Here is a 24,380-nt window from a genome sequence, read left to right as displayed (position 1 = left end):
ATCCTTGAAAAGGAATCATCCACAGCATATGATTTACAAGTGAAAATACTAGACATATTAAAAGGTAAGAAAATATAATTGTCAAGATATAAAATAACCAATAAAAATAGACATAGAAGCAAATTAAATTTAGAAGGTAAAAAAAAAAAAAGACAATTAATGATATATTATAGAAAATAAAGGGGAGAAAATGAATAAAAAATAAATTTCAGGGGTGCCTGAGTGGCTCAGTTGGTTAAGCATCCAGCTCTTGGTTTCAGCTCAGGTCATGATTTCAGTTTTGTGAGTTTGAGCCTCATGTCAGGATCTGTGCTGGCAGCAGAAGCTCTCTTGGGATTCTCCCTCTCTTGCTCTCTCTCTGCCCCTTCCTGACTGTATCCTCTCCATTTCTTTCAAAATAAATAAACTTAAAACAATAATAAATTTCAACATAGAACCAGAATAATAATATTTTTATTTATTTTTTTAAAAAATTTTAATGATTTCTTTCTTTCTTTTTTTTTAAATGTTTTTATTTATTTCTAGGAGAGAGAGAGAGAGACAGCACGAGCAGGGGAGGGTCAGAGAGAGAGGGAGACACAGAATCTGAAGCAGGCTCCAGGCTCTGAGCTAGCTGTCAGCACAGAGCCTGATGCGAGGCTCGAACCCACGAACCGTGAGATCATGACCTGAGCTGAAGTCGGACGCTTAACCAACTGAGCCACCCAGGCGCCCCAATAATAATTATTTTTTTAAAGTGGCCTTCATATCCAGCATTGAGCCCAATGCAGGGCTTGAACTCATGACTCTAAGACCTGAGATGAGATCATGAGTCTGATGCTTAACCAACTGAGACACCCAGGTGGCCCTCAATAAGTATTTTTAAACATAAATGGTCTAAATAAAACAATTAAAAAACAAAAAATGAGAGTGGATTACAAAACATGACCTAAAAATATACTGTCTGCAAAAAAAACCTCACTCCACTGTAACAATATAGGCCTATCAAACATATCAAAGATTGAAAGGAAAGGGCAAAAACATTTATCAGAGAAACATTAATCAATGGAAAACAAGAGTAGCTATAATAATATCAGGAGCCACATTAACAAAGAGACCTCAGAACAAAGAAGATTACCATAGAAAGAGAGAAACTTCACATAATGATAAAAGGGTCAATTGTGAGGAAGACACAGCAATTCTGAAAATGTATATGTACCAAACAGAGCTCTCCAGTATGTGAAATAAAGAAAAGAAAAAAAAAAAAAGAACGAACTAAATGAAGTCACAAATCCACAAGTACAAGTACAGTTGAAGATTATAACACACCTCTCTCAAGAATTGTTAGAAAAACCAGACACAAAGCAGAAAAAAATGTAGAATTCTACTATCATTCAATAGGATCTAATGGACATTTACAGAACTCTCCACCCCCAACCAGCAAAATATACATTCTACTCAAATGCACAGGGAATATATGTCCACATCTCCACTATAAAGCAAACTTCAAAAATTTTAAAGAACTAAAATCATACAGCATGTACTCTCTGGTCACAATGGAACCAAACTAGAAATCATTAACAGAAAGATAACAGGAAAATCTTCAGATGTTTGGAAACTAGCTACACATCAAAATAACCTGAGTCACAGAGTAAGTCTTAAGTGGAATAAATAAGAAAAATACATGGAACTGAATGAAAACAAAAATACAACATATTAAAATTTATAAGACATAACTAAAAGTAGTGCTTAGAAGGAAATTTATAGCTCTAAGTGCATAAAATTAAAAGAGAGAAAAAAATGATAACTTAAGCTCACATTTCAAAAGCCTAGTAAAAGAAGAGCAAAACACATCCTGCAAGCAGAAGGAAGGAAATTCTAAATAAAAGAGTGGAATTATCATACTCAATGATAAAAAACTGAAAGCTTTCCCCTGAAGATCAGGAATAAGACAAGGATGTTCCCTCTCACCAATTTTATTCAGCAAAGTACTAGAGGTCGTAGGCATGGCAATCAGAAAACAATAAGGAATAAAAGGCATCCAAATTGGTAAAGAAGAGGTAAAACTTACACTGTTTGCAGATTTCATTATAGTACATATAGAAGACCCCACCAAAAAACTACTGGAACTGATAAATGAATTCAGTAAGATTAGAGGATACAAAAATCAATGTACAGAAACCCACTGCATTTTTATATGCTAAAAATGAAACAGAAAGAGAAATTAGGAAAGCAATCCTATTTATAATTGTACCCAAAATAATAAAATAAAATACCTAGTAAACCTAACCGGGAGGTGAAAGACCTATCCTCTAAAAACTCTAACACTGATGACAGAAATTGAAGACAACACAAAGAAATGGAAAGACATTCCAGGCTCATGGACTGGAAGAACAAATACTGTTAAAAAGCCCACACTACCAAAGCAATCCAGAGACTTAATGCAATCCCTATCAAAATACCAACGGCATTTTTTAAAAATAGAACTAGAATAAACAATCCTAAAATTCTGTCTGGAACTACAAAGACCCCAAATAGCCAAAACAATCTTGCAAAAGAAAAACAAATCTAGAGGTAACACAACTCCAGATTCCAAGTTATACTACAAAGCTGTATTAATGAAAACAGATGGTACTGGCACAAAAACAGACACAGAGATCAATGACAAAACCACAATTATACAATCAATTAATCTCGGCAAAAGAGGTAAGAATACACAATGGGAAAAAGACAGTTTCTTCACAAATGTTGTTAGGAAAACTGGACAGTTACATGCAAAAAACGAAACAGGACTACTTTCTTACACCATACATAAAAATAAAGTAGATAATAGACAAAAGACCTAAATGGGAGACCTGAAATTATAAAAATCCTAGAAGAGAGAACAGGCAGTAATTTCTGTGACATTGGCTATAGCAACATTTTTCTAGATATGTCTCCTGAGGCAAGAGAAATAAAAGCAAAAATAAACTAATCGGGACTATCTAAAAATAAAAAGCATCTATACAACAAAGGAAACAATCAACAAAACTAAAAGACACTCTACTGAATGAGAGAGAATGTTTGCAAATTTCTTATGCAGTAGTGTTAGTATCAAAATATATAAAGAACTTCTACAACTGAACACTGCAAAAACAAATACTCAAATTAAAAATGGGCAAAAGACAGGTATTTCTCCAAAGCTGTATTGATGGCCAAAACACACATGAAAAAATGCTCAATATTACTCAAATGCAAATCAAAACTACACAGATACGATCTCACACCTTTCAGAATGGCTAACATCAACAACACAATAAACAACAAGTGTTGGAGCCGATGTAGAGAAAAAGGAACCCTCAAGCACTATTGGTGGGAAAGCTAACTGGTGTAGCCCTTGGGGAAAACAGTACGGAGGTTCCTCAGAAAATGAAAAATAGAACTACCCCATGAATTTGCACTACTGGATATGTACCCAAAGCATACAAAAACACTAAATCGAAAGGATATATGCACTCCTATTGTTACTGCAGTATTATTTACACTAATCAAATATGGAAGTGGTCCAAGAGTCCATCAACAGATGAATGGACAAAGAAGTGGTACATGTATATAATGGAATATTATTCAGCCATCAAAAAGAATAAAATCTTGACATTTGCAACAACATGGATGGAACTAGAGAATTCACTCATATTAGGAACTTAAGAAACAAAACAAATGAGCAAAGGGAAAAAAGAGAGACAAATCAAGAAAGAGACTTTTCACTGTAGAGAACAAACTGATGGTCACCAGAGAGGAAGTGGTGGGGTGGGGGTTACGGGTGAAACAGGTGATAGGGATTAAAAAGTACACTCACCATGTAAAGCACTAGTACAGAATTGCTGAATTACTTTATTGTACACCCAAAACTAACCTAACACTGTATGTTGATTTAACTGGAATTAAAATAAAATTAAAAACCATAAAATTTTTTAAAAATTACACAAACTAGAATCCAACTAAAGTAATCAAAATAAGAATAAACTTAAAACTGGCAGAAGGAAGGAAATAATAAAGGTTAGAGGAGAAAGAAATGAAACAGAGAACAGAAAAACAGAGAAAAGTCAATAAAATCAAAAGCTGGTTCTTTGAAAAGATAAAATTGACAAACCTTTAGCTAGAAAAAGAAAGAAAAATTAGTAAAACCAGTAACAAAAGTGGGGAAAGTACTACTAATTCTACAGAAATAAAAAGGATTATAAGAGAGCACATCGAACAACTGTACGGCAACAAAGTGAATAACCTATATGAAATGGACAAATTCCTAAAAACACGAAACCTATCAAGACTAAATCACAAAGAAATAGGAAATGTGAATAGAACTTTAACTAGTAAAAGTAATAAATCAGTAATCCCATGGTTAGAGAATTTGAGCCCTGCATCGGGCTCTGTGCTCTCAGTGCAGAGTCCACTTTGGATCCTCTGTTCTCCCCTCTCTTGACGCCCTCCCTCATCGCTGCTCACACACTTTCAAAAATGAGTAAACAAGAAAGCAAGGAAGGATGGAAGCAAAGAAGTAAAGAAGGAAGGAAGGAAGAAGTACAGACCAATGTCTTTTATGAATATTGAATGCAAAAATCCTCAATCAAATACTACTAGCAAAGTGAATTCAGCAGGATAGTAAAAGGGTTATACACCAGGATTAATGGGGACTTATTGAATTCAAGGATGGCTCAACATATGGCTATTAATCACTATAATACACCACATTAATAGAATAAGGGAAATAATCACATTATCATCTCCACTGATAGAAAAAAAGTATCTGACAAAATTCAAAACCCTTTAATGATGAAAACACACAACAAATTAGGACTAGAAGGAAATTCCCACAACATAGTAAGAGTCAGATATGCAAAACCCACAGCAAACACCTACTCAATGGTGAAAGACTGAAAGCTTTTCTTCTAAAATCAGGAACAAGGCAAGGATCCCCACTTACGCCACTTCTATTCAACTAGTACTGGAAGTTCTAGCCAGAGCAATTAGGCAAGAAGAGAAAAAGAAAAAAAAAAAAAGTATCCAAGTAGGAAAGAAAGAAGTGAAATTATTTCTGCTTAAAGATGGTATATAGACTACACACACACACAGTTATTAGAGCTTATAGGTGAATTAATTCAGCAAAGTAGGATACAAAGTGAACAACATAAATTAGTTGCATTTTAACACATTAAATGAATAATCTGAAAAGTACATTAGAAAAACAATTCCATTTACAATAGCACCAAAAAGAATAAAGTACTTAGGAATTAACCAACAAAGTAAAATGCCTGTACACTGAAAACTACAAAACATTGCTGAAAAAAATTAAAGATACAAATAGTGGAAACACATTCCATTTTCATGGATTGGAAACTTCAATATTGTTAAGATGTTAATATTACTCAAAGAACTCTACCAATTCAATGAAATTCCTATCAAAAGCCCAATGGTGTTTTTTACAAAAACATAAAAGGCCCATTCTAAAATTCATATAAAATCTAAAAGAACCCTGGGGTATCAGGGTGGCTCAGTAGGTTAAGTCTCCGATTTTGGCTCAGGTCATGATCTCACGATTCTTGAGTTCAAGCCTTGCGTCACACTCTGTGCTAACAGCTTGGAGCCTGGAGCCTGCTTCAAATTCTGTCTCCCTCTCTCTCTGCCCCTGCCCTGCTTGCACTCAGTCTCTCTTGCTTTAATAAACATTAAAAAAGAAGGTAAAGGAACCCTGAAAACAAACTTGAAAAAGAATAAAAGCAGGAGGATTCACACTTCCTGATTTCACAACATGTACAAACCTACAGTAAATACAACATTTGGTACTGTCATAAAGATAGACATCTAGACAAAAGGAAGAGGAGAGATTCCAGAAATAAACCCTTGCATATATGGCCAAACGATTTTTGACAAGGGTGTTAAGACCAGTCATTAAGGAAGGACAGTTTTTTTTAACAAATGATGCTGGGAAAACTATACATCCACATGCAAACGAATGAAATTAGACCATTATATAACATCATATACAAAAATTAACTCAAAAAGGATCAAAAACCTAAAACTATAAAACTCTTAGAAGAAAACATAGGACAAAACTTCATGACATTGGATTTGGCAATGATTTTTTTGGATATGGCACCAAAGGCATAGGCAATAAAAGAAACAATTAACAAATTGGATTTCATTAAAATAAAAACTTTTATATACAGGTCCGCCTGGGGGGCTCAGTCATTTAAGTCTGACTCTTGATTTCAGCTCAGATCAGGACCTCACAGTTCGCAGGACTGAGCTCCGCACTGTCAGAGTATGCTTGAGGTTCTCTCTCCCCCTCCATCTCTCTGCCCCTTCCCTGCACTCTCTCTCTCACAAAATAAATAAATAAACTTTAAAATAAATAAATAAATAAATAAATAGATATATAAATAAAACCTTTTACGTATAAAAGGACACTATGCAATAGAATAAAAAGACAACCAACACAAGAGAAGAAAATATTTGGGTATATTTACAATGGGTATAAGAGATTAATATCCAAAATATATAAAGATATTCTAAAACTCAAAAACCAAAACCAATCAACCTAATTCAAGAGGCAAAGGATCTGAATAGACATTTCAACAAAGAAGATATACAAATGGTCAATAAGCACATGAAAAGATGATCAACATCACTATTAGGGAAATGTACATCAAAACCACAACGGGATACCATCTCCCAACCATTAGGATGGCTGCTATCAAAAAAACCCCAGAAAATAAGTGTTCGTGAGAATATGGAGAAACTGGAACCTCTGTACACTGTGTGTAGAAATGTAAAACTGGTAAAACCGCTGTGGAAAAAAGAGTATGGTAGTAATTCCTCAAAAAATTATAAATAGAAATACTATATGATCAAACAATACCACTTCTAGGTATATACCCAAAAGAAGTGAAAGCAGGGACTTGATCAAATATTTGTACAGGTTTGTTCAAAGCAGCATTATACACAATAACTAAAGCATGGAAGCAACCCAAATGTCCACCAGAGGATGAATGAATAAGCAATATATCTTATATACATACAATGAAACATTATGCAACCTTAAAAAAGTAAGGAAATACTGACACATGCTACAATATGGATGACTCTTTAGGAAAATATACCAAGTGAAATAAGGCAGTCATAAAAAGACAAATCCTGTAAGATTCCTTTTTTAAATTAATTAATTACAGTAAAATCTTGATTACAAGTAACTTGTTCTGCATGTGTTCCACAAGACGAGCAATTTTAACTTGATAAATGAGCGATGTCCTGCAATATGAGTAGTATGTGACGATGAACATCACATGATAACTGAGTCAATGGTTCTTCTCTCGTTCTCTCTCCCTTTCTCGCTCGCTTGCTGCTGGATGGTGTGTAATCATCTCTCATGCTCAGATGTTTGGTCTTAGGCCACGGTATTTGGTAGAAATCAGCGATTTTTCAAAACACTAGAAAGTGGCCACAACTGGCACAAGTGTATTTTTTATCACTTCAAAGACTCTATGGACAGTCTTTTGCTTTTCCATACAAGAATAAGCTTATGAATGCTTTGCTTCATTCCAGGTCAGGATGCCCACAGATAGATATAGACCCTTTCCTCTGCTGCCTTATTGCCCAATTACATTAAATAAGTTTATGACAAGAGTTTATTAATAGTGTACTATAGTCAACAGCCATGCTAGTGTATAAAATGTACCCCATGCAGAAAAACGTTGAAAAGAAAGGTGGTAAGAAGGAGGAGATGATTACATTGGAAGTTAAGAAGGAAATCATCAAGAAGTACAAAGGAGGTATGCGAGCCGCCGAGACTACAAGATTTTATAAGAAGTCTACGTTTGTATCTCGTCTGCAGAGGAGAAAAAGCAGAGGAATCCCTTACTTCTAATGAGATTAGGGAGATGTATAAAATGTGGGAAACAATGCAAAATTTTGTAGAAAAGCATCAGCTGTATAAGGCTATAGAAGTGCAAGTGATGAATCTGTTTAATGACAATGCAAAGTCACATTTCCAGGAAATCCTCGAAATGAGGCAAAACCAAGTGTCATTGGGTAGGTTACTTGTTAACGTTGCATGAAAAGAAAAAGATTTCATTGAACAAATAGACAGCAGTAATTCTGTTAGTGATAGTGAAAGTCGTCCTACCCAACAACCCTCCTCTCTAGTCTCCCTCACACCAGCCACGAAGGTTTTCAAAAGTAAGTGCAGTTAACTTGTTTATCTTTCTTTATATTTTATGATTTTCTATAATATTACAGTATTGTAATTATTTTTATATGAATATTTTTGGATTGTGGAATGAGTCAACTGAGTTTCCCTTATTTCTTATGGAGAAATTCGCTTTGATATATATACAAGTGCTTTGGATTACAAGCATCATTCTGGAATGAATTATACTCACAAACCAAGGTTTTACTATGATTACTTCTGTATGATTATTCTTCTATTTTTTATTTTAGAGAGAGAGAGAGTAAGCAAGAGAGGGGCAGAGAGAGAGAGAAAGAGAATCTTAAGCAGGCTCCACACTCAATGCAGAGCCTGACGCAGGGCTAAATCTCACGACCCTGAGATCGTGACCTGAGCCAAAATCAAGAGTTGGACACTTTTTTTTTTTTTTAAATAGTTTATTGTCAAATTAGTTTCCACATAACACTCAGTGCTCATCCCCACAAGTAAGAGTTGGACACTTTAACCCACTGAGCCACCCAAATGCCCTGTATAATTCTCTTCAGCGAGATAATAAAAGTAGCCAAAATTATAGACAAAAAGTAGAAGGGTGATTGCCAGGGGCTGGGGAGAGAGCGGGGAATGGGAAATTGTTATTTAATTAGTACAGAGTTTCAGTTTTACAAGATGACAAGTGTTCTGAAGATGGACAGTGGTGATGGTTACATAACATTATTAATGTATTTAATACCACTGAACTGTACACTTCAAAAAGTCTAAGATGGGGGAGGCACCTGGCTGGCTCAGTTGGTAGATATGTGATTTTTGGTTTTGGGGTTGTGAGTTTGAGTCAAACGTTGGGTGTAGTGATTACTTAAATATTTATTAAAATATTTATTTTAATTAAATCTTTTTTAAAAATGGCTAAGACGGTAAATCTTATGTATCTTTTAACACAATAAAAAAATGGGAAGAAAATAAAAGTCTATCAGTGTGTTGGAAATGACAAAACCAAGCCTGCCTTTTGCACTGGGTCCTACATTGACAGCTTTCCTATCAAAAGTTAGATAAGTCTCCTCCAGCCATCCAAGATGCCAAAAGGAAAGAAGGTTAAGGGGAGGAAGGTGGCTCTGGGCCCCACTGCAGTGAGGATGCAGCAGGTCAAGAAGGTGGTCAATTCCATTTGAGAAAAGGTCCAAGAACTTTGGCATCAGAAAAGGATATCCAGCACAAAAGGGACCTCACCTGCTTTGTCAAATGGCCCCACGATACCCACCTGAAGTGGCAAGGGCTATACTCTATAAATATTTAAAAGTGCCTCCCAGGGGCACCTGGATGGCTCAATGGGTTGAACAACCAACTCTTGGTTTCTCCTCAGGTCATGATCTCAGAGTTTGTGGGTTTGAGCCCTGCATCAGGTTCCATACTGTGAGCACAGAGCCTGCTTGCGATTCTCCCCGCCCCCCACCATTTATCCCCTGCTCATGTATGCACTCTCTCTCCCTCTCTCAAAATAAGTAATAAATAAATGTTAAAAGTGTCTCTCCCCACAAAAAATAAAAATAAATAAAAGTGTCTCCTGCAATTAAGCAGTTCATTCAGGCTCTGGACCACCAAACAGCTACTCAACTGCTTAAGCTGACCCATAAATACAGAGCAGAGACAAAGCAACAGAAGAAGGAAAGATTGTTGACCTGATCTGGGAAGAAAGCTGCAGGGAAAGGGGATGTCCCCACTAAGAGGCCAACTGTTCTTCAAACTGGGGTTAGTACCATCACCACCTTAATAGAAAATAAGAAGGTTTAGTTGGTAGTGACTGAACATGATGTGGATCCCACTGAGCTGATTGTCTTCCTGCTTGCCCTGTGTCTTAAGATGGGGAATCCCTACTGCATTATCAAGGGGAAGGCCCAGGTTGGGGTGTCTGGCCCACAGAAAGACCTGTACCACCTTTGGCTTCACACAGGTTAACTTGGAAGACAAAGGAGCTCTGGCTAAGCTGGTGGAAGCTATCAGATCAATTACAATGACAGATATGATGAGACCCACTGTCACTGGGGAAGAAACGTACAGGGTGCAAAGTCAGTGGCTCACATTGCCAAACTGGAAAAAGGAAAGGCTAAATAACTGGCCACCAAACTGGGCTAAGTGTATGCTGTTGAATTTTCTGTACATAATAGTAATAAAAAGTTCTCTTCTGGGGCACCTGGATGGCTCAGTTAAGCATCCTACTTCAGCTCAGGTCCTGATCTCACAGTTTCTGAGTTTGAGCCTCACATTGGGCTGTCTGCTGTTAGCATCGAACCCTTTCAGATCCTCTGTCTCCCTCTCAGCCCCTTCCCCACTCATATTCTCCCTGTCTCTCTCTTAAAAATAAGCATTAAAAAAAGTTCTCTTCCAAAACAAACAAAAACAAAAAACAAACGTTAAATAAAACATTGTTTTTCAAGAATGTCATTTCAATTGAGTGCAATTTAAAATTACCATGCAAGCCTCCATTAAGGCCGTGTGCATCTCATCTGTTTTGTGCTCTTGATCTGCACCAGCATCAAGTAGAAAGCGAACCATATCCAAATGGCCTTAAAAAAAAGAACATAAATTTTAAAACTGTATTTCTAAAAAACTGAGTATTCATTTAATACGTAAGTATTAAAATGAAGAATCATTTTCTTTCAGGTATCTATATAAAACTTTATGAGAGAATTAATTTTTCATTCAATAAAGCAATGACACTTTTTACAAAGCCAATCCAAAATAATAAGCAGGCTCTCGTCAAGCATCTAGGTTTTAAAGATTGAATTAGTCCAAAGCACATAATTCAAGTTAAATAACGCAATAATACTTATTCTTTGATTTAATCTACATAAATTATTTATCAAATCAAAACAATGAAATCAAATAAATTACCAGGTAAAGTATGTTTGCATCATATTTTTCATAAAAACAGCATTAACATAATGACCATAAACTCACTGTGGAAATGAACAGGCATAGAAAACTCTTTTCAAAATAATTTCAACCCTTTGGATACATTTAATATATAAAACGTCTTAATAGTCAGCAAGAAAAAGACAAACACTCCAGTAGAAAAATGGATGAAGGACATGAAATGGTCATTAAAAAAGAAATGCAAATGAATACTAAACTGAAAAAATATTAAACCTTCCTATTAAACAAATGCAAATTAAAATGAGACACCATTTTCTATTATCAAAATGGCAAATATTAAAAAGAATGATAATACCCAGTGTTGGTGAGGGTGTAGGGTGGGATAAAGGGCACTCTCAAACACTGCTGGTGGGAGTGTAAATTGGTTCAACCTTTCTAGAAGGCAATTTGGCAATATGTATCAAAAGCCTTAAAAATGTCCATACCCTTTGACCCAGCAATTCCACTTCCAGGAATTTATCCTAAGGAAATAATCAGAAATTAGGCAAAGATGTCTACACAGGATGTTATTACAGTGTTTTTAATAATAGTGAAAAACTGGGAACAATGCAAGTGTCCAACAACAGGCATTATGGTGCATCCATTTGAAGTATTTGCAAAGACCACTACTTCCCTGCTCAATACCCACTCTTTCAATCTTCGTTAATAATAGAACTCTGATTTTATCTGAGTGGCAACATGCCTGACTAAAAGACTACATTTCCCAGCTTCCCTTGCCATGTGTAGCCAATGAAATGTAAGTGGGAGCTTTAAGGCAGAACTTCTATGAAGATTCCTTAAAAGTAGCTTACTAAATTGAAAGACGCTCCCTATTTTGCCCTTCCCCTCTTCATCCTTCCTAGAATATGGATTGCTGGGACTCTAGCTACCATCTTGGATTGTAGGTAACTTTGAGGATAGAAACTACATACTAGAAAAGTAGAGCAGAAAAGCAGAATTCTGAGATCTTGAGCAGTGGAACTGCGGCTATACTAGCTATACACGCCTACCCTTGGGTTTGATTTATGTAAAGAAAAAGCTTCTCTTTTGTTCAATTCATTATTAACTTAGGTTTCATGACCTATGCAGCCAAACCCACTCTTGAAATAGTGAAGTATATGTGACCACCAAAAGTTGTGTTAGAAAAGTATTTCTTGAGATGGGAAATGTTCATGATATATTGCTAAATAAAATAAGCACACTACAAAACAGTTGTTTAATTTGTTTAGTTTAAAAATTATACATAAATTTGTTTATATATATATATACCTAAAAACACACTGGAAGTAAATACACTAAAATACTGTTTACATGCTTTCATCTTTAGGGGGTAATGTTACATGTCATTGTAATTTCTTTTCCTTACCCTATTCTGTGTTTTTCAAGTTTTCTGTATCGATTGTTATTTATTACTATTACTATTATCTGAGTGTGCTTTATTTTTGAAATAATAGTCAGAAAAATCATATAAAACAAAAGTTATTAAATAATGGAAACCTTCAAGTTTTATGCTATAAGTTTTCATTGACTTCATAGCTACCTGAATAAATAGAAAGTAAAATAATAAACACTGTGAAATTATACTTTTTTGAAATATAGGCTAAAATGGACTTTCTATATAATCTCTTAGAAGCTAGATAATTAGCACAGGGAAAACCTAAGTAATATAAAATTAATTCAAATACTTAATCCTTGGGGCGCTTATGTGGCTTAGACAATTCTTGATTTTGTCTTAGATCATGATCTCATGCTTCGTGACATCGAGCCCTACACTGGGCTCTGCACTGATAGCATGGAGCCTGCTTGGGATTCCTTCTTTCTCTGTTCCTCCCCCAGCTTGTGCAAATGCATACGCATGTGCTGTCTCTCTTTTCTCTCTCTTTCAAAATAAATAAACATTAAAAAAAAAACCCTCAATCCTCAAATATTTAAATATTCAAAGTTGATATGAAAAAATATATATTCATATATAGAGAGAGTACCTTTGTAGCATGCAAGAGTAAGAGCACTTTCTTTGAATTCATTAGAATGAGTGTTGATGCCTGCCCCATGATCCAGAAGAACTCTTGCAACTTCCACATGACCTGCACTGGCTGCTTCCATTAAGGGGGTATGTCCATTTTCGTTATGATCTTCTATATTTGCACCTTCATTAAGTAGCACTTTCACAATGTCAACAAATCCTCCAGCACAGGCATAAGTTAGTGCAGTATTTCCTAACAAAAACCAAAAGAAATATAGAATTATAATAAAATGGAGACAATTATAATTATGCCATGCTCTAGTTCTACCTCTTCAATTCCTTTATGTAAACCACTAAAACTATCATTTCATGGTTTTTTGGTCTACTAGCTAGAAGTATATTCATAATTTTTGTACTAATTAAAAGATTTATTATAAACAGGCCAATTTACTTCTCTTCCTACTAAAGATATGTGTCAGATGGAAAATGTACCTAAAACAATGAACTGTCTTATGAATAACCATGCGTAGAAAAAGGAAAGGTAAAAGAAGATTAAGAAATGAATATACACACAAAAAATGTTAAATATTTCTAAATTGTGCAGTACTGAAAGAAAAGGAATCATTCTGAATGATACATAGAATATTTTTAAAAATAATTTATTTCTTTTTTAATTTACATCCAAGTTAGTTAGCATATAGTGCAAGAATGAGTTCAGAAGTAGATTCCTTAACGTCAATTACCCCTTTAGCCCATCCCCCCTCCCACAACCCCTCCAGCAACACTGTTTGTTCTCTATATTTAAGAGTCTCTTAGGTTTTGTCCAATACATAGAGTATTTTAGATAAAAATACACTGAAAGGATTTTTTTAAATGACACTTAATCTTACTTGGCAAGCTAATGAAATAGGAAGACAAAAACCCCCTCAGGAAAACTCCTTCAAAAGAAAAATTTCTTTAAACGGTCATTAATTCCTTGGTTTGCCACGTATTTCTTTCCTGATTTTATTTTGAGGATTTTTATTCATTAGAGGGGGTAAGGGAAGGGGTTTAAGTATCCAACAGTATGAGACTGAAGAAGACTGTTTAAAAGATTCAGCAAGAAAAGTAGTATTTCAGAACCCAGAGTGTTCAGAATTCAACTGTTCAACCACTTTACACATTATATGTATTACTATTATTACAACTAAGACAAAGTAGTCAGCAAAATGGTCTATAACTCCTTCTAGGAAGTCTTGCTCATTTTATTATTTTTGAAAGTTTATTTATTTATTTATTTTGAGAGAGAGAGTGCGCACGTGAGAGAGCAAACATGAGCAGGGAAGGGGCAGAGGGAGAGGGAGAGAGAGTCCCAAGCAGGGACTATCAGCACAGAGCCAGGCATGGGGCTCACTCTCATGAACCATGAGATCATGACCTGAGCCGACACCAAGAGTCAGAAGCCTGACTCGCTGAGCCACCCAGGCACCCTGCCTAATTTATTTTTAAAATGAGCAAGACTTCCTAGGGGCTTCCTCCTTACTGTTAGTGCAGGGCCTGCTTGGGATTCTCTTTCCCTCTCTCTCTCTGCCCCTCCCCTGCTTTGCTTATAACCTTGCACTCTCTCAAGATATATAAACTTTAAAAAAATCTTTTTGAAAAAATAAATAAAAATAAAATAGGCTACACTTAATATTCACTTAATGGTATGGAACACTGATGTGCTTTCATTATGCATATTTTTAAAAATCATGTTGTTGCCTCACTAAATGCAAGGAATCCTACTACTAAAACTATACTTATAACTCAAGACATATGACCAAGGCTCCTCCTATCTGTGTGTCTGGGAAACATAAATAACCAAAAGAATAGCCCTTACTAGAATAACTTTCATTCTGCCACAAGAATATCTTAATAGTAAATGCATTCAGTATGCCTGACATGAAAAACCTCACGGGGTAAATAATCTCAGGTTAATCTATAATCTAAAGTCAAGGGAACTGGATTTAAATGAGATAAAAAATTATAAGAGATACAGTTCATAATTTTGCCTCTTTATATGTTACCTATCATTATGGCAAAAAAGAAACTATCCCCAGCAGAAAAACTGTCACTCTTAGGCAAACAGAATCTCAGTCTTTTGGTGATATCGAATTAATTTATATTTTACTCAGAGATTCTAAACAAAGCTAAGATTTTTCTGTAGGTTCACAACTGTTTCCCAGATGTAAAAATCAAATTTTTACCTCTCAGGTTATAATCAAATATATCAATTTACTTTCCTCATATTTACACATCAATTTCTACTTACCTGTTGCTGACTGGGAGTTGACATCTGCATCATGAAGAAGTAATAATTTCACAATATCTAAATAACCTCCACTGGATGCTGCCATTAGTGGAGTTATATCTCCTTTATTCCCTCGATCTTCAACATTAGCATGCATAGCAAGCAATACCTTTAAAACACATATACACACAGAGAGAAATGTCAATACTTACTATTAATAGTACTTCTAGAGAATATACTGAATCTGGAAAGATATTCTTTTATAGTGCAGGTGACAAAAAATAAAAAACAATCACCTTTTGGGAAAATATTGCAGAGGTCACCACTTAAAATACTAAGTTAGGTGTTATTTTTTACAATTCCATTACATATTAATCTTTACGCAGAGGAGGTAATCACATTAGCCATCCTATTATAAAATGTTAACTGCTCTTGTCAAGAATTTGTGTTATGCTTAAGATTATTTAGCAAGAAAACAACAAAACTATACTCCCAAGACAGAAACTCTCTGGTAAACACATAGGTATTTCCCAATACTGTTAAAACAGACACACAATTTAAAAGATTGAGGTAATCTGGATGAAATGAAATAAATCACTACTTTCCATTACAGCTGTGCATTATTTCTAAAGATGAGTTTTAAAATATTACTATTATTTCTATGTATTTCTTATTCATTAGGAACAGTTTTGAGTAAGTGGCAGAAAAATGGACCATGCCGAATTGTGTGTATAGGCAACAGAATTAATTATGTATCAGTTTCTATTTTACCTACTGTCCAAAAGGAAAGAAGTTGGCCTCTAAATAATTTCTTTTATTAGTGATAAAAAAAAAATTAAAATCCGTCCACAATTTCAATCACTCAAGATAATTTCTGCTTACTTGTGCTAATTCATAATACCCTGCTGAACAAGCCAAACACAGCAGACTTTCTCCTTCTTCTGTATGTTCATTTACACTTCTGCCTTCATCTAGCAATTTACGAACAGCATTCACATCCCCATCTGAACAAGCTTCCGCCAGACTACGACTGAAAACAAAACCATCAACAATTAACCAACACAGAAGGACTCAGAACCCTCTGATAATAAATTACATTAAATACAAAGAGTCATACATAGAAAAATGTTGATATGTAAGGGAAAAAATTGTATGAACATTTTGTGTGCTGAGCATCTTGTCTGCAATACTAATTATTCATGTAGGCCAACCAACCAGAAAGGCAATAAGTGAATATGAAAACAGCTGTCATTTTTATTTTTCAAAATGTTCTAACATACTGTCATATTAAATTTTAAACCACATCTTCTTGATCCATTCGTCTGTTGATGGACACTTAGGCTCTTTCCATGTTTTAGCTATTGTGGAGAGTGCTGCTATGAACATTGGGGTACATGTGCTCCTGTGCCTCAGCATTTCTGTATCCCTTGGGTAAATTCCTAGCAGTGCTATTGCTGGGAATACTACATGGCAATGAGAAACAATGAAATCTGGCCATGTGTAGCAACATGGATGGACCTTGAGGGTGTTATGCTGAGCGAAATAAGTCAGGCAGAGAAGGACAAATACCATATGTTTGCACGTATAGGAGGATTAGGAGGAACTTGACGGAGGACCAAGGGGGAGAAGAAGGGCGGAAATGGTGGGGGAAAGGGAGAGAGGCAAACCATGAGAGACTCTTGAATGCTGACAAAAACTGAGGACTGATGGATGTGGGGGGAGGGGGGGATGGGCATGAAGGAGGGCACTTTGGGGATGAGCACTGAGTGTTATGTAAAAACTAATTTGACAATAAACTATTTGTAAAAAAAAAAAAAAAAAAAAAAAATTTTAAATAACATACATGTACAAGTGTTTAAATTCTACCAATGCAACAATTCCCAAAGACATTTGGGATATAATTCCATGGCTTAAAATTTTATTTGGTAACAGAAGGTACAATCTATGTAAAAATTTTACTACAGAATGTTTAACAAAATCAGGGAGCCTGGCTGGCTCAGTTGGTAGAGCATGCAACTCTTAATCTAAGGATTGTCAGTTCAAGCCCCATGTTGAGTACAGAGGTTACTTAAAAACAACAACAAAAAGCCCCCAAAACTTGAAAAAAAAGAGGGGCACCTCAGTCAGTCTGACTTCTGCTCAGGTCATGGTCTCAGTTTGTGAGTTAGAGCCCCGCATCAGGCCCTGTGCTGAAAGCTCAGACCCTGGAGCCTGCTTTGGATTCTGTACCTCTCTCTCTCTGCTCGTCCCCACTCATACTCTGTCATTCTCCCTCTCTCAAAAATGAATAAACATTAAAAAAAAAAAAAAGAAATCAACAAATCTCAAACTTTATTGTGCATATGAATCACTCATGTTTCTCATTAAAATATAGATTCTGATTTAGTAGCTCTGAGGGGAGGTCTGGAATTCCGCATTTCTAATGAGCTCTAAGGTGATGCTGCTGCTGCTGCTGCTAGTTATGCATCATATTTGAGTAGCAAGCACCTGGATTTCATTTATTCATTTATTATTACTCAAGCAGTCAGTTTAGAGTTTATTAGGATAATTGTTAGAGTAAGTAACTTCCTTAGAAATAGAAATCAGACCTCTACGCACTTTGGATTTTTCAGACTCTAGTATATTCATTCCACAAGAATGCTCAATGAATATGAGTAGAATGCAAGAATAAAAATATAATATCTATTTTTATACCCATATAATATATACATTATATATCTACTTAAAATATAATATCTATTCTGATAACCATTTAGCTAAAGTTTATAATCCCCTCCAAAAGATATACTTAACCAAAATTTGTTACTACCCCAAAGTCCACTCCAGAAAATGTCTAATATCCAGAAGAATTCATTATACACATACGTGTCTACTTGTCCTGCATTGTGGCTGTTTTCTGCTCTCATTCGGGTCAGTGCAGCAGCAGCTTCATCTAGTGCACAACTTACTGAGGATGTCAGTCTCCGGAGTACCTCAGGATCTGCAAAAGCTTTACCATCAGCAGTTGACAATTTTCCAATCCCTTCAGCGTGCGTCAATCAGGTAACACGGGAAGAAAAAGCATAAAGTGCAAACTGTAATACATTTCTAAACATTACTATCTAGGACAAAAACAGCATAGTCTCCAAAGATAAGTTTGACGGTCAGAACATAAGGTTGAGATCAATTTTTGCCACTAATGTCAAAAGGCATCATGTAACCCGTTTTAGTCTTTCCATCTTAACAATGCACATGATATTAATGTGTACGCTACCTAACTCCAAATTTAACTTAACATGGGAAAATGAAAGTTCTTTCAAAATATATAGTCATACCATAAGATCTCCAGTATAAGACCATATTTATCTATACTATTTTCAGTAGTAAAGAAGGGGATATTCTGCACTATTATAACAAACAATCCAACAGTTTCTCCTTTTGCCACCCAGAACCATCTTCTAGGATAACAATGTAAATTGAAATAAGTTCATTTTTATATTTATTATGTGTTTATGATATGCCAGACACTAGTAAGACAGAACGGGATAAGGCATAGTTCCAGTCCTTACAGAGCTCACAGTTTAGTAGGACTATTAGGTGTCTAAGTTGCCAGTAAATCTTTTTGTCTACATTCAATGAGGAATCAGTTACTACTATAACAGAAAATTTCTATGGTAATATCATTGCCTGATCACTCCTGAAAATGAGAGAAAAATAGTCAATGAAGTTTTGGAGAACAGTAACAAGGAAAGAAAAAAGGGAAAATTTGCCCAATAAGATATAGAATATATTAGGATGCCATGCAAATTATAACAGCATGATATGTGCACAGAAACAGATAATTATATCAAAGATATACAAGAGTTGGGATGCTTGGGTGGCTCAGTTGGTTGAGTGCCTGACTTTATTTCAGCTCAGGTAATGATCTCACGGTTCATGAGTTTGAGTCCCACATCAGGTTCTGCACTAACAGTGCGGAGCTAGCTTGGGATTCTCTCTCATTCCCTTTCTCTCTGCCCCTTCTCCGCATGCATGCATGCACATGCTCTCTCTCTCAAAATAAATAAATAAATAAATAAACTTTAAAAAAAGACACTAGATCATTTGTAAATTGACATTTCAAATCAAAGGAGACGGGAGCACTTATTTCAAAAACACTGTTCAGAAACCGGTTATCATTTGAAAATTAAGAAGGATCTCTAATTCATCTCATTCACAAAAATAAATATGAGGTAGACTAAAGATCAAAATGTACTATTATACTATGTGGTATTTTTCTAATGCTAATGTAGAGGAGGCTTTTCTAAGCATAAGTCCAAATCCCAAAAGCCATGAAATAAAAGGTTAATACATGTGACACTAAACATTTTAATTTCAGTGAAATATTTATATAATTAAGCACCATAAAGTTAAGGCAAAATAAAAACTAAAAAAATTAATATCAAATAAACTTATATCATCATTTATAAAGAGCTACCAAACCACTTACTGATATTAAATGAACATAAACTATGAAATTGACCAAAAAAATGACTGAGGTGTAAGGGCCTCTAAAACTGTTAATAGGAATGTATACCGGTACAAAGTTGGCAGGGTAGGAGCAAAACTGACAAGTTATCAAAATTCAAAAAAAATTTTTAATGTTTATTTATTCATGTTGAGAGAGAGAGAGAGACAAAGCACAAGCAGGGGAGGGGCACAGGGAAGGAGAGACAGAATCCTAAGCAGGCTCTGCACCATCACAGCAGAGTTCAATGTGGCGTTCAAACTCACAAACTGTGATATCAAGCATCAAGAGTCGAGTCAGACGCTTAACCAACTACGCCATCCAAGTGCCCCTTTCTTTTCTTATATAATTTTTTTAATGCAGTTATCAAAATTTTAAGTGTAAACATACTTTGACACAGTGATATCACTTTCTAATAATTTGTCCTATAAAGATACTTGCACAAATAAGAAACATTATATATGAATATCAACTACATCATTATTTGTAACATTGGAAAATAGGAAATAACCTAAATTTTCCTCAATAAATAAATAAAATAAAATAAATTATGGTGTATTTAAGCGAGAAAATATTATCTTATCCTTTAAAAGAAGGAGAGTTGGGCACCTGGGTAGCTTAGTTGGTTAAACGTCTGAATCTTGATTTTGTCTCAGGTCATGATCCTGCAATTCATGAGACAGAGCCCTGCTATGGGCTATGCGCTGACAGCCTATTTTGGATTCTCCCTCCCTCCCCCTCTCACTCATTCTTTCTCTCTTTCCCAAAATGAAAAGAGAGAGAGAAAAAAAGGAAAATACCATGTTATACAAGGATGCCCACAATAAACTCAGTGAAAAGGAAATTACAATATATTTTGTGTAATGTGGCCTTACTTCATTGTTTTAAAATTATGTATGATTAAATATATACTTGTATTTATAAAGCTACACAAGAAAAAGGCTGGAAGTATATGTAAACCTTGACAATGGGAAGGTTTTATTATATACTTAATACATTTCATGTTGATTTAGCTATCTTTGATTTATTACATTTATAATTTAGAACATAATTTTTAAAAATTATTCTTGTTGGGTGCCTGACTGGCTGAGTTGGTAGAGCACAGGACTCTTGATCTCAGGTTTGTGAGTTCAAGCCCCACATTGGGTATAGAGAGTACTTAAAAATAAAATCTTTAAAAAAATTAAAAACAGGGGTGCCTGGGTGGCTCAGCTGGTTAAGCATCCAAGCCTTGATTTTGTCTTAGGTCATGATCTCACAGTTTGTGAGTTTGAGCCCCACATCGGGCTCTGCTCTGACAGTGCAGAATCTGTTTGGGATTCTCTATCTCCTTCTCTTTCTCTGCCCCTCCCCTGCTCATGCTCTCTCACTCTCAAGAAATTAAAAATTATAAATAAATGAAATTTTTGAAATAGCTTTACGATTCTTAATTTTCTCTAAGAATATCAAAGAATTTTAAAGATAAATATTTTCAATTTCATTTTTCCAGTAACAATAGTGTCAAAAATTCTATTTTCCTTAAGAAGCTGAATAATGCCTAATATATTCTCAATTAAAAATACAGAATCTAGGGGCACTCAACTGGCTTAACTGGTGGGCATGTGACTCTTAATTTCAGGGTCATGAGTTTGAGCCCCACATTGGATGTAGAGACTACTTAAAAACAAAAACAAAAAACCATAAGAGTCTAAAAATTCCTAAAAACAATGTCCAAAAAGCAAATGAAAATACTAAAGGACAAAAACAAAATATTCATTAAAAGATGACTTGCACAGTTCTTAGAAAGAAGCACATCATTTTAAAATACATTTGACAATTTCTTTGTACACAACCAAAGACATATCCAACCATGTATGGAGTTTAAATTATCAAAATATGCAAAGTTTAAAAATTAAATCGTTTTTGACACCTCGTGAAAGGCAGATAGTCATTATCAAGGTTTATTTTCTTTCTATCAATATATGTATGAAAACAGGCAATTCTAAGGTATCTTGCTGTTTTTTCCAGACTTCTATTATCCAAGAGAAAACAGGGAAAGAAAAATGCTTAACTAATGTGCCAGAAAACAGCACTGAATGAGAATCATGAGGTACCCAGAAAAAAGGAGAAATTAGTTTAAAATCCTTAATTAGGAATTAAGGAGTAGTATGCCCAACATGAGTGAAGTGTCAGCCCAAACCAGAGAGTAAAGGTATACTCCCACCAGGAAACAGCTTAAACCTTTCCTGAGGAAGAAAAGGAAAGCAGAGAAGACTTCTCCACGTTTCTCTCTGCTCTCAGCAAAATGACATAAGGTTCCAAAGCAAAGCAAAGCAAACAAACAAAAAATTAGTGGGTTGTCATGGTACTCTCATTTCAGGAATCTTGTACAGTATATCCCTAAATCACAAGTAGGAGACTTACAGGAAATTCAGACTAGAAGGGAAGGACATTCAATGTAATTACCAATGTGATCTTTATACCTTTTTTTTAAAATTACTAGTTCTGCCCTAATTTAAACAGTCTTATTTTGTTCTATCTAATTTTAAGTTTCTATCAGTTCCAAAAACATAAGGTAGGTAGAATAGAAGTCAATGGGCTAAAAATTGTACCTATGCTTTTCCATAACAGGACAGAGTTAAAAGAATAACAAGATATCAAGTAAGCTCATTTTTAACATAACATCTATGTCTTTCTAAGACTAATATAAAAATGCTCAATCTGGGGTGCCTGAGTGGCTCAGGTCATGATCTCACAGTCATGAGACCGAGCCCAGCGTCCTGCTCCACACTGAGCGAAGAGTCTGCTTGGGACTCTCTCTCTTTCCCTCTCCCACTGCTCAACTCCTGCTCTCTCCCTCTGTCTTAAAATAAATAAATAAATTTTTTAAAAAATGCTCAGTTTTTTTAGCTCTTGTCCTTGTCACTATTTGATCAAACTTATACTGTTCTGTTCAGTGAATATGAAATGTGCTAAAAAGGTGCTGTTATTTTTCTGAATCGTTCATATGATGCTTATTAAAGTACTCAGAAACTAAATAAAATTTTCTATACCTTTAAAACTTTTTTACTTTGAATTTTCTGCAGTTTAATAGCTTTAACATGGGATAAAGTATACATGGCACTCTAACAAGTTTTTAGGCACTATTTTTATTTATTTTTTAGGCACTATTTAAAAAAGTGACCTATACATTCTTCTAGATTAAATTCTTTTACGTATTTACCATGCACATATATTTATGCTAAATAAGTAACTAAAAGGAGTGTCACACAAAGTGAATATATCTCAAGATATATAAAAAACAAAAAAAGAAAAACATACAAAGATTTTAAAAAGTTAACTTCCTTCTTAAAACAATTTTAGCTGATAAAAGGCTTTCATTATAGTGTAATGGAGACTTGGTACAGCAAATAATAAACCGGGTGTTTGAGGGGCGCCTGGGTGGCTCAGTCAGTAGGGTAGTCGACTTGGGCTCAGGTCATGATCTCATGGTTTGTGGGTTTGAGCACCGTGTTAGGCTCTGTGCTGACAGCTAGCTCAGAGCCTGGAGCCTGTTTCAGATTCTGTGTTTCCCTTTCTCTCTCTGACCCTCCCTTGTTCACGTGGTCTCTCTCTCTCTCTCAGAAATAAATAAAACATTAAAAAATAAAAATAAAAAATAAAATAAACAGGGTGTTCGATATAAATAACAGCAATAAAATAATAAATAAAATAAAATAAAACAACAAAAAAATAGCAACTTATGGGGCACCTGGGTGGCTCAGTTAGGCACTGGACTCTTGATTTCAGCTCAGGTCATGATCTCACAGGTTTGTAGGATTGAGCCCTATATTGGGCTCTGCACTTGCAGCTCTACCTCTCTCTCTGCCCCTCTCCTGCTCACATGCACACACACCCTCTTTTTTTCTCTCTCAAAATAAACATCTTTTAAAAAAATAGCCACTTATAAGGGTGCCTGGGTGAGTCAGTTGGTTAAGCATCCGATTCTGGCTCAGGTTTCACGGTCTATGAGTTCAAGTCCTGCATTAAACTCTCTGCTGTCAGTGCAAAGCCCACTTCAGATCCTCTGTCTCCCTCTCTCTCTGCCACTTCTGCACACAAGTACACGTTCAAGAGCATTCTCTCTCAAAAATAAACATTTTAAAAAATAGCAACTTATAGTAATTAAGTTATCCCTAGACTAAAGTGAGTAAGTAATCACATGCAGAATACCCTAAATCAGTTCAAAGATGCATAATTTGAGGAATCAAATTTATCTCACACATTTGTAATGTAATTGGATATAGGTAAGTTTTCCTTGATGAGTATCTGATTATCTGACACCTTAAAAATAATGTTAAGCCCAGAAATTATTCACTAAAAACTTTCAACCAAGAATTTTTAAAATCTAAAATGGGAACAATAAAAAACACATGTTAAGATTAGTTCAAATTTTACATAATGTTATATAATTTGGGGGTAATCTTGTACAGCTTTGTGTAGAGATCTGGACTTTTAAAAAGAGATGAAAATAGGGGCGCCTGGGTGGCTTAGTTGGTTAAGCGTCCGACTTTCACTTAGGTCATGATCTCGCGGTTCGTGGGTTCAAGCCCCG

The 24,380-nt window shown here is 35.1% G+C and overlaps 1 protein-coding gene across 15 annotated transcripts in view; it reads right to left on the bottom strand.

The window, feature by feature from the left end:
- Window positions 1-24,380, bottom strand: part of LOC120245652 (ankyrin repeat and KH domain-containing protein 1) — a 138,049-nt gene that overhangs the window by 82,596 nt on the left and 31,073 nt on the right. For all 15 annotated transcript variants that reach the window (XM_039252772.1, XM_039252773.1, XM_039252775.1 and 12 more), the window contains exons 3-7: window positions 18,187-18,343; window positions 16,204-16,351; window positions 15,343-15,490; window positions 13,072-13,305; window positions 10,646-10,740 (exon numbers count right to left, since the gene is read on the bottom strand). In XM_039252772.1, coding sequence (XP_039108703.1) covers window positions 10,646-10,740; window positions 13,072-13,305; window positions 15,343-15,490; window positions 16,204-16,351; window positions 18,187-18,343 — 782 coding nt within the window. The remainder of the gene's footprint in view (window positions 1-10,645; window positions 10,741-13,071; window positions 13,306-15,342; window positions 15,491-16,203; window positions 16,352-18,186; window positions 18,344-24,380) is intronic.

This window comes from Hyaena hyaena, unplaced genomic scaffold, assembly GCF_003009895.1.
Source record: "Hyaena hyaena isolate Hyena2069 unplaced genomic scaffold, ASM300989v1 scaffold_426, whole genome shotgun sequence".
Taxonomy (NCBI): Eukaryota; Metazoa; Chordata; class Mammalia; order Carnivora; family Hyaenidae; genus Hyaena; species Hyaena hyaena.
This window is presented reverse-complemented; position numbering and strand designations above follow the sequence as displayed.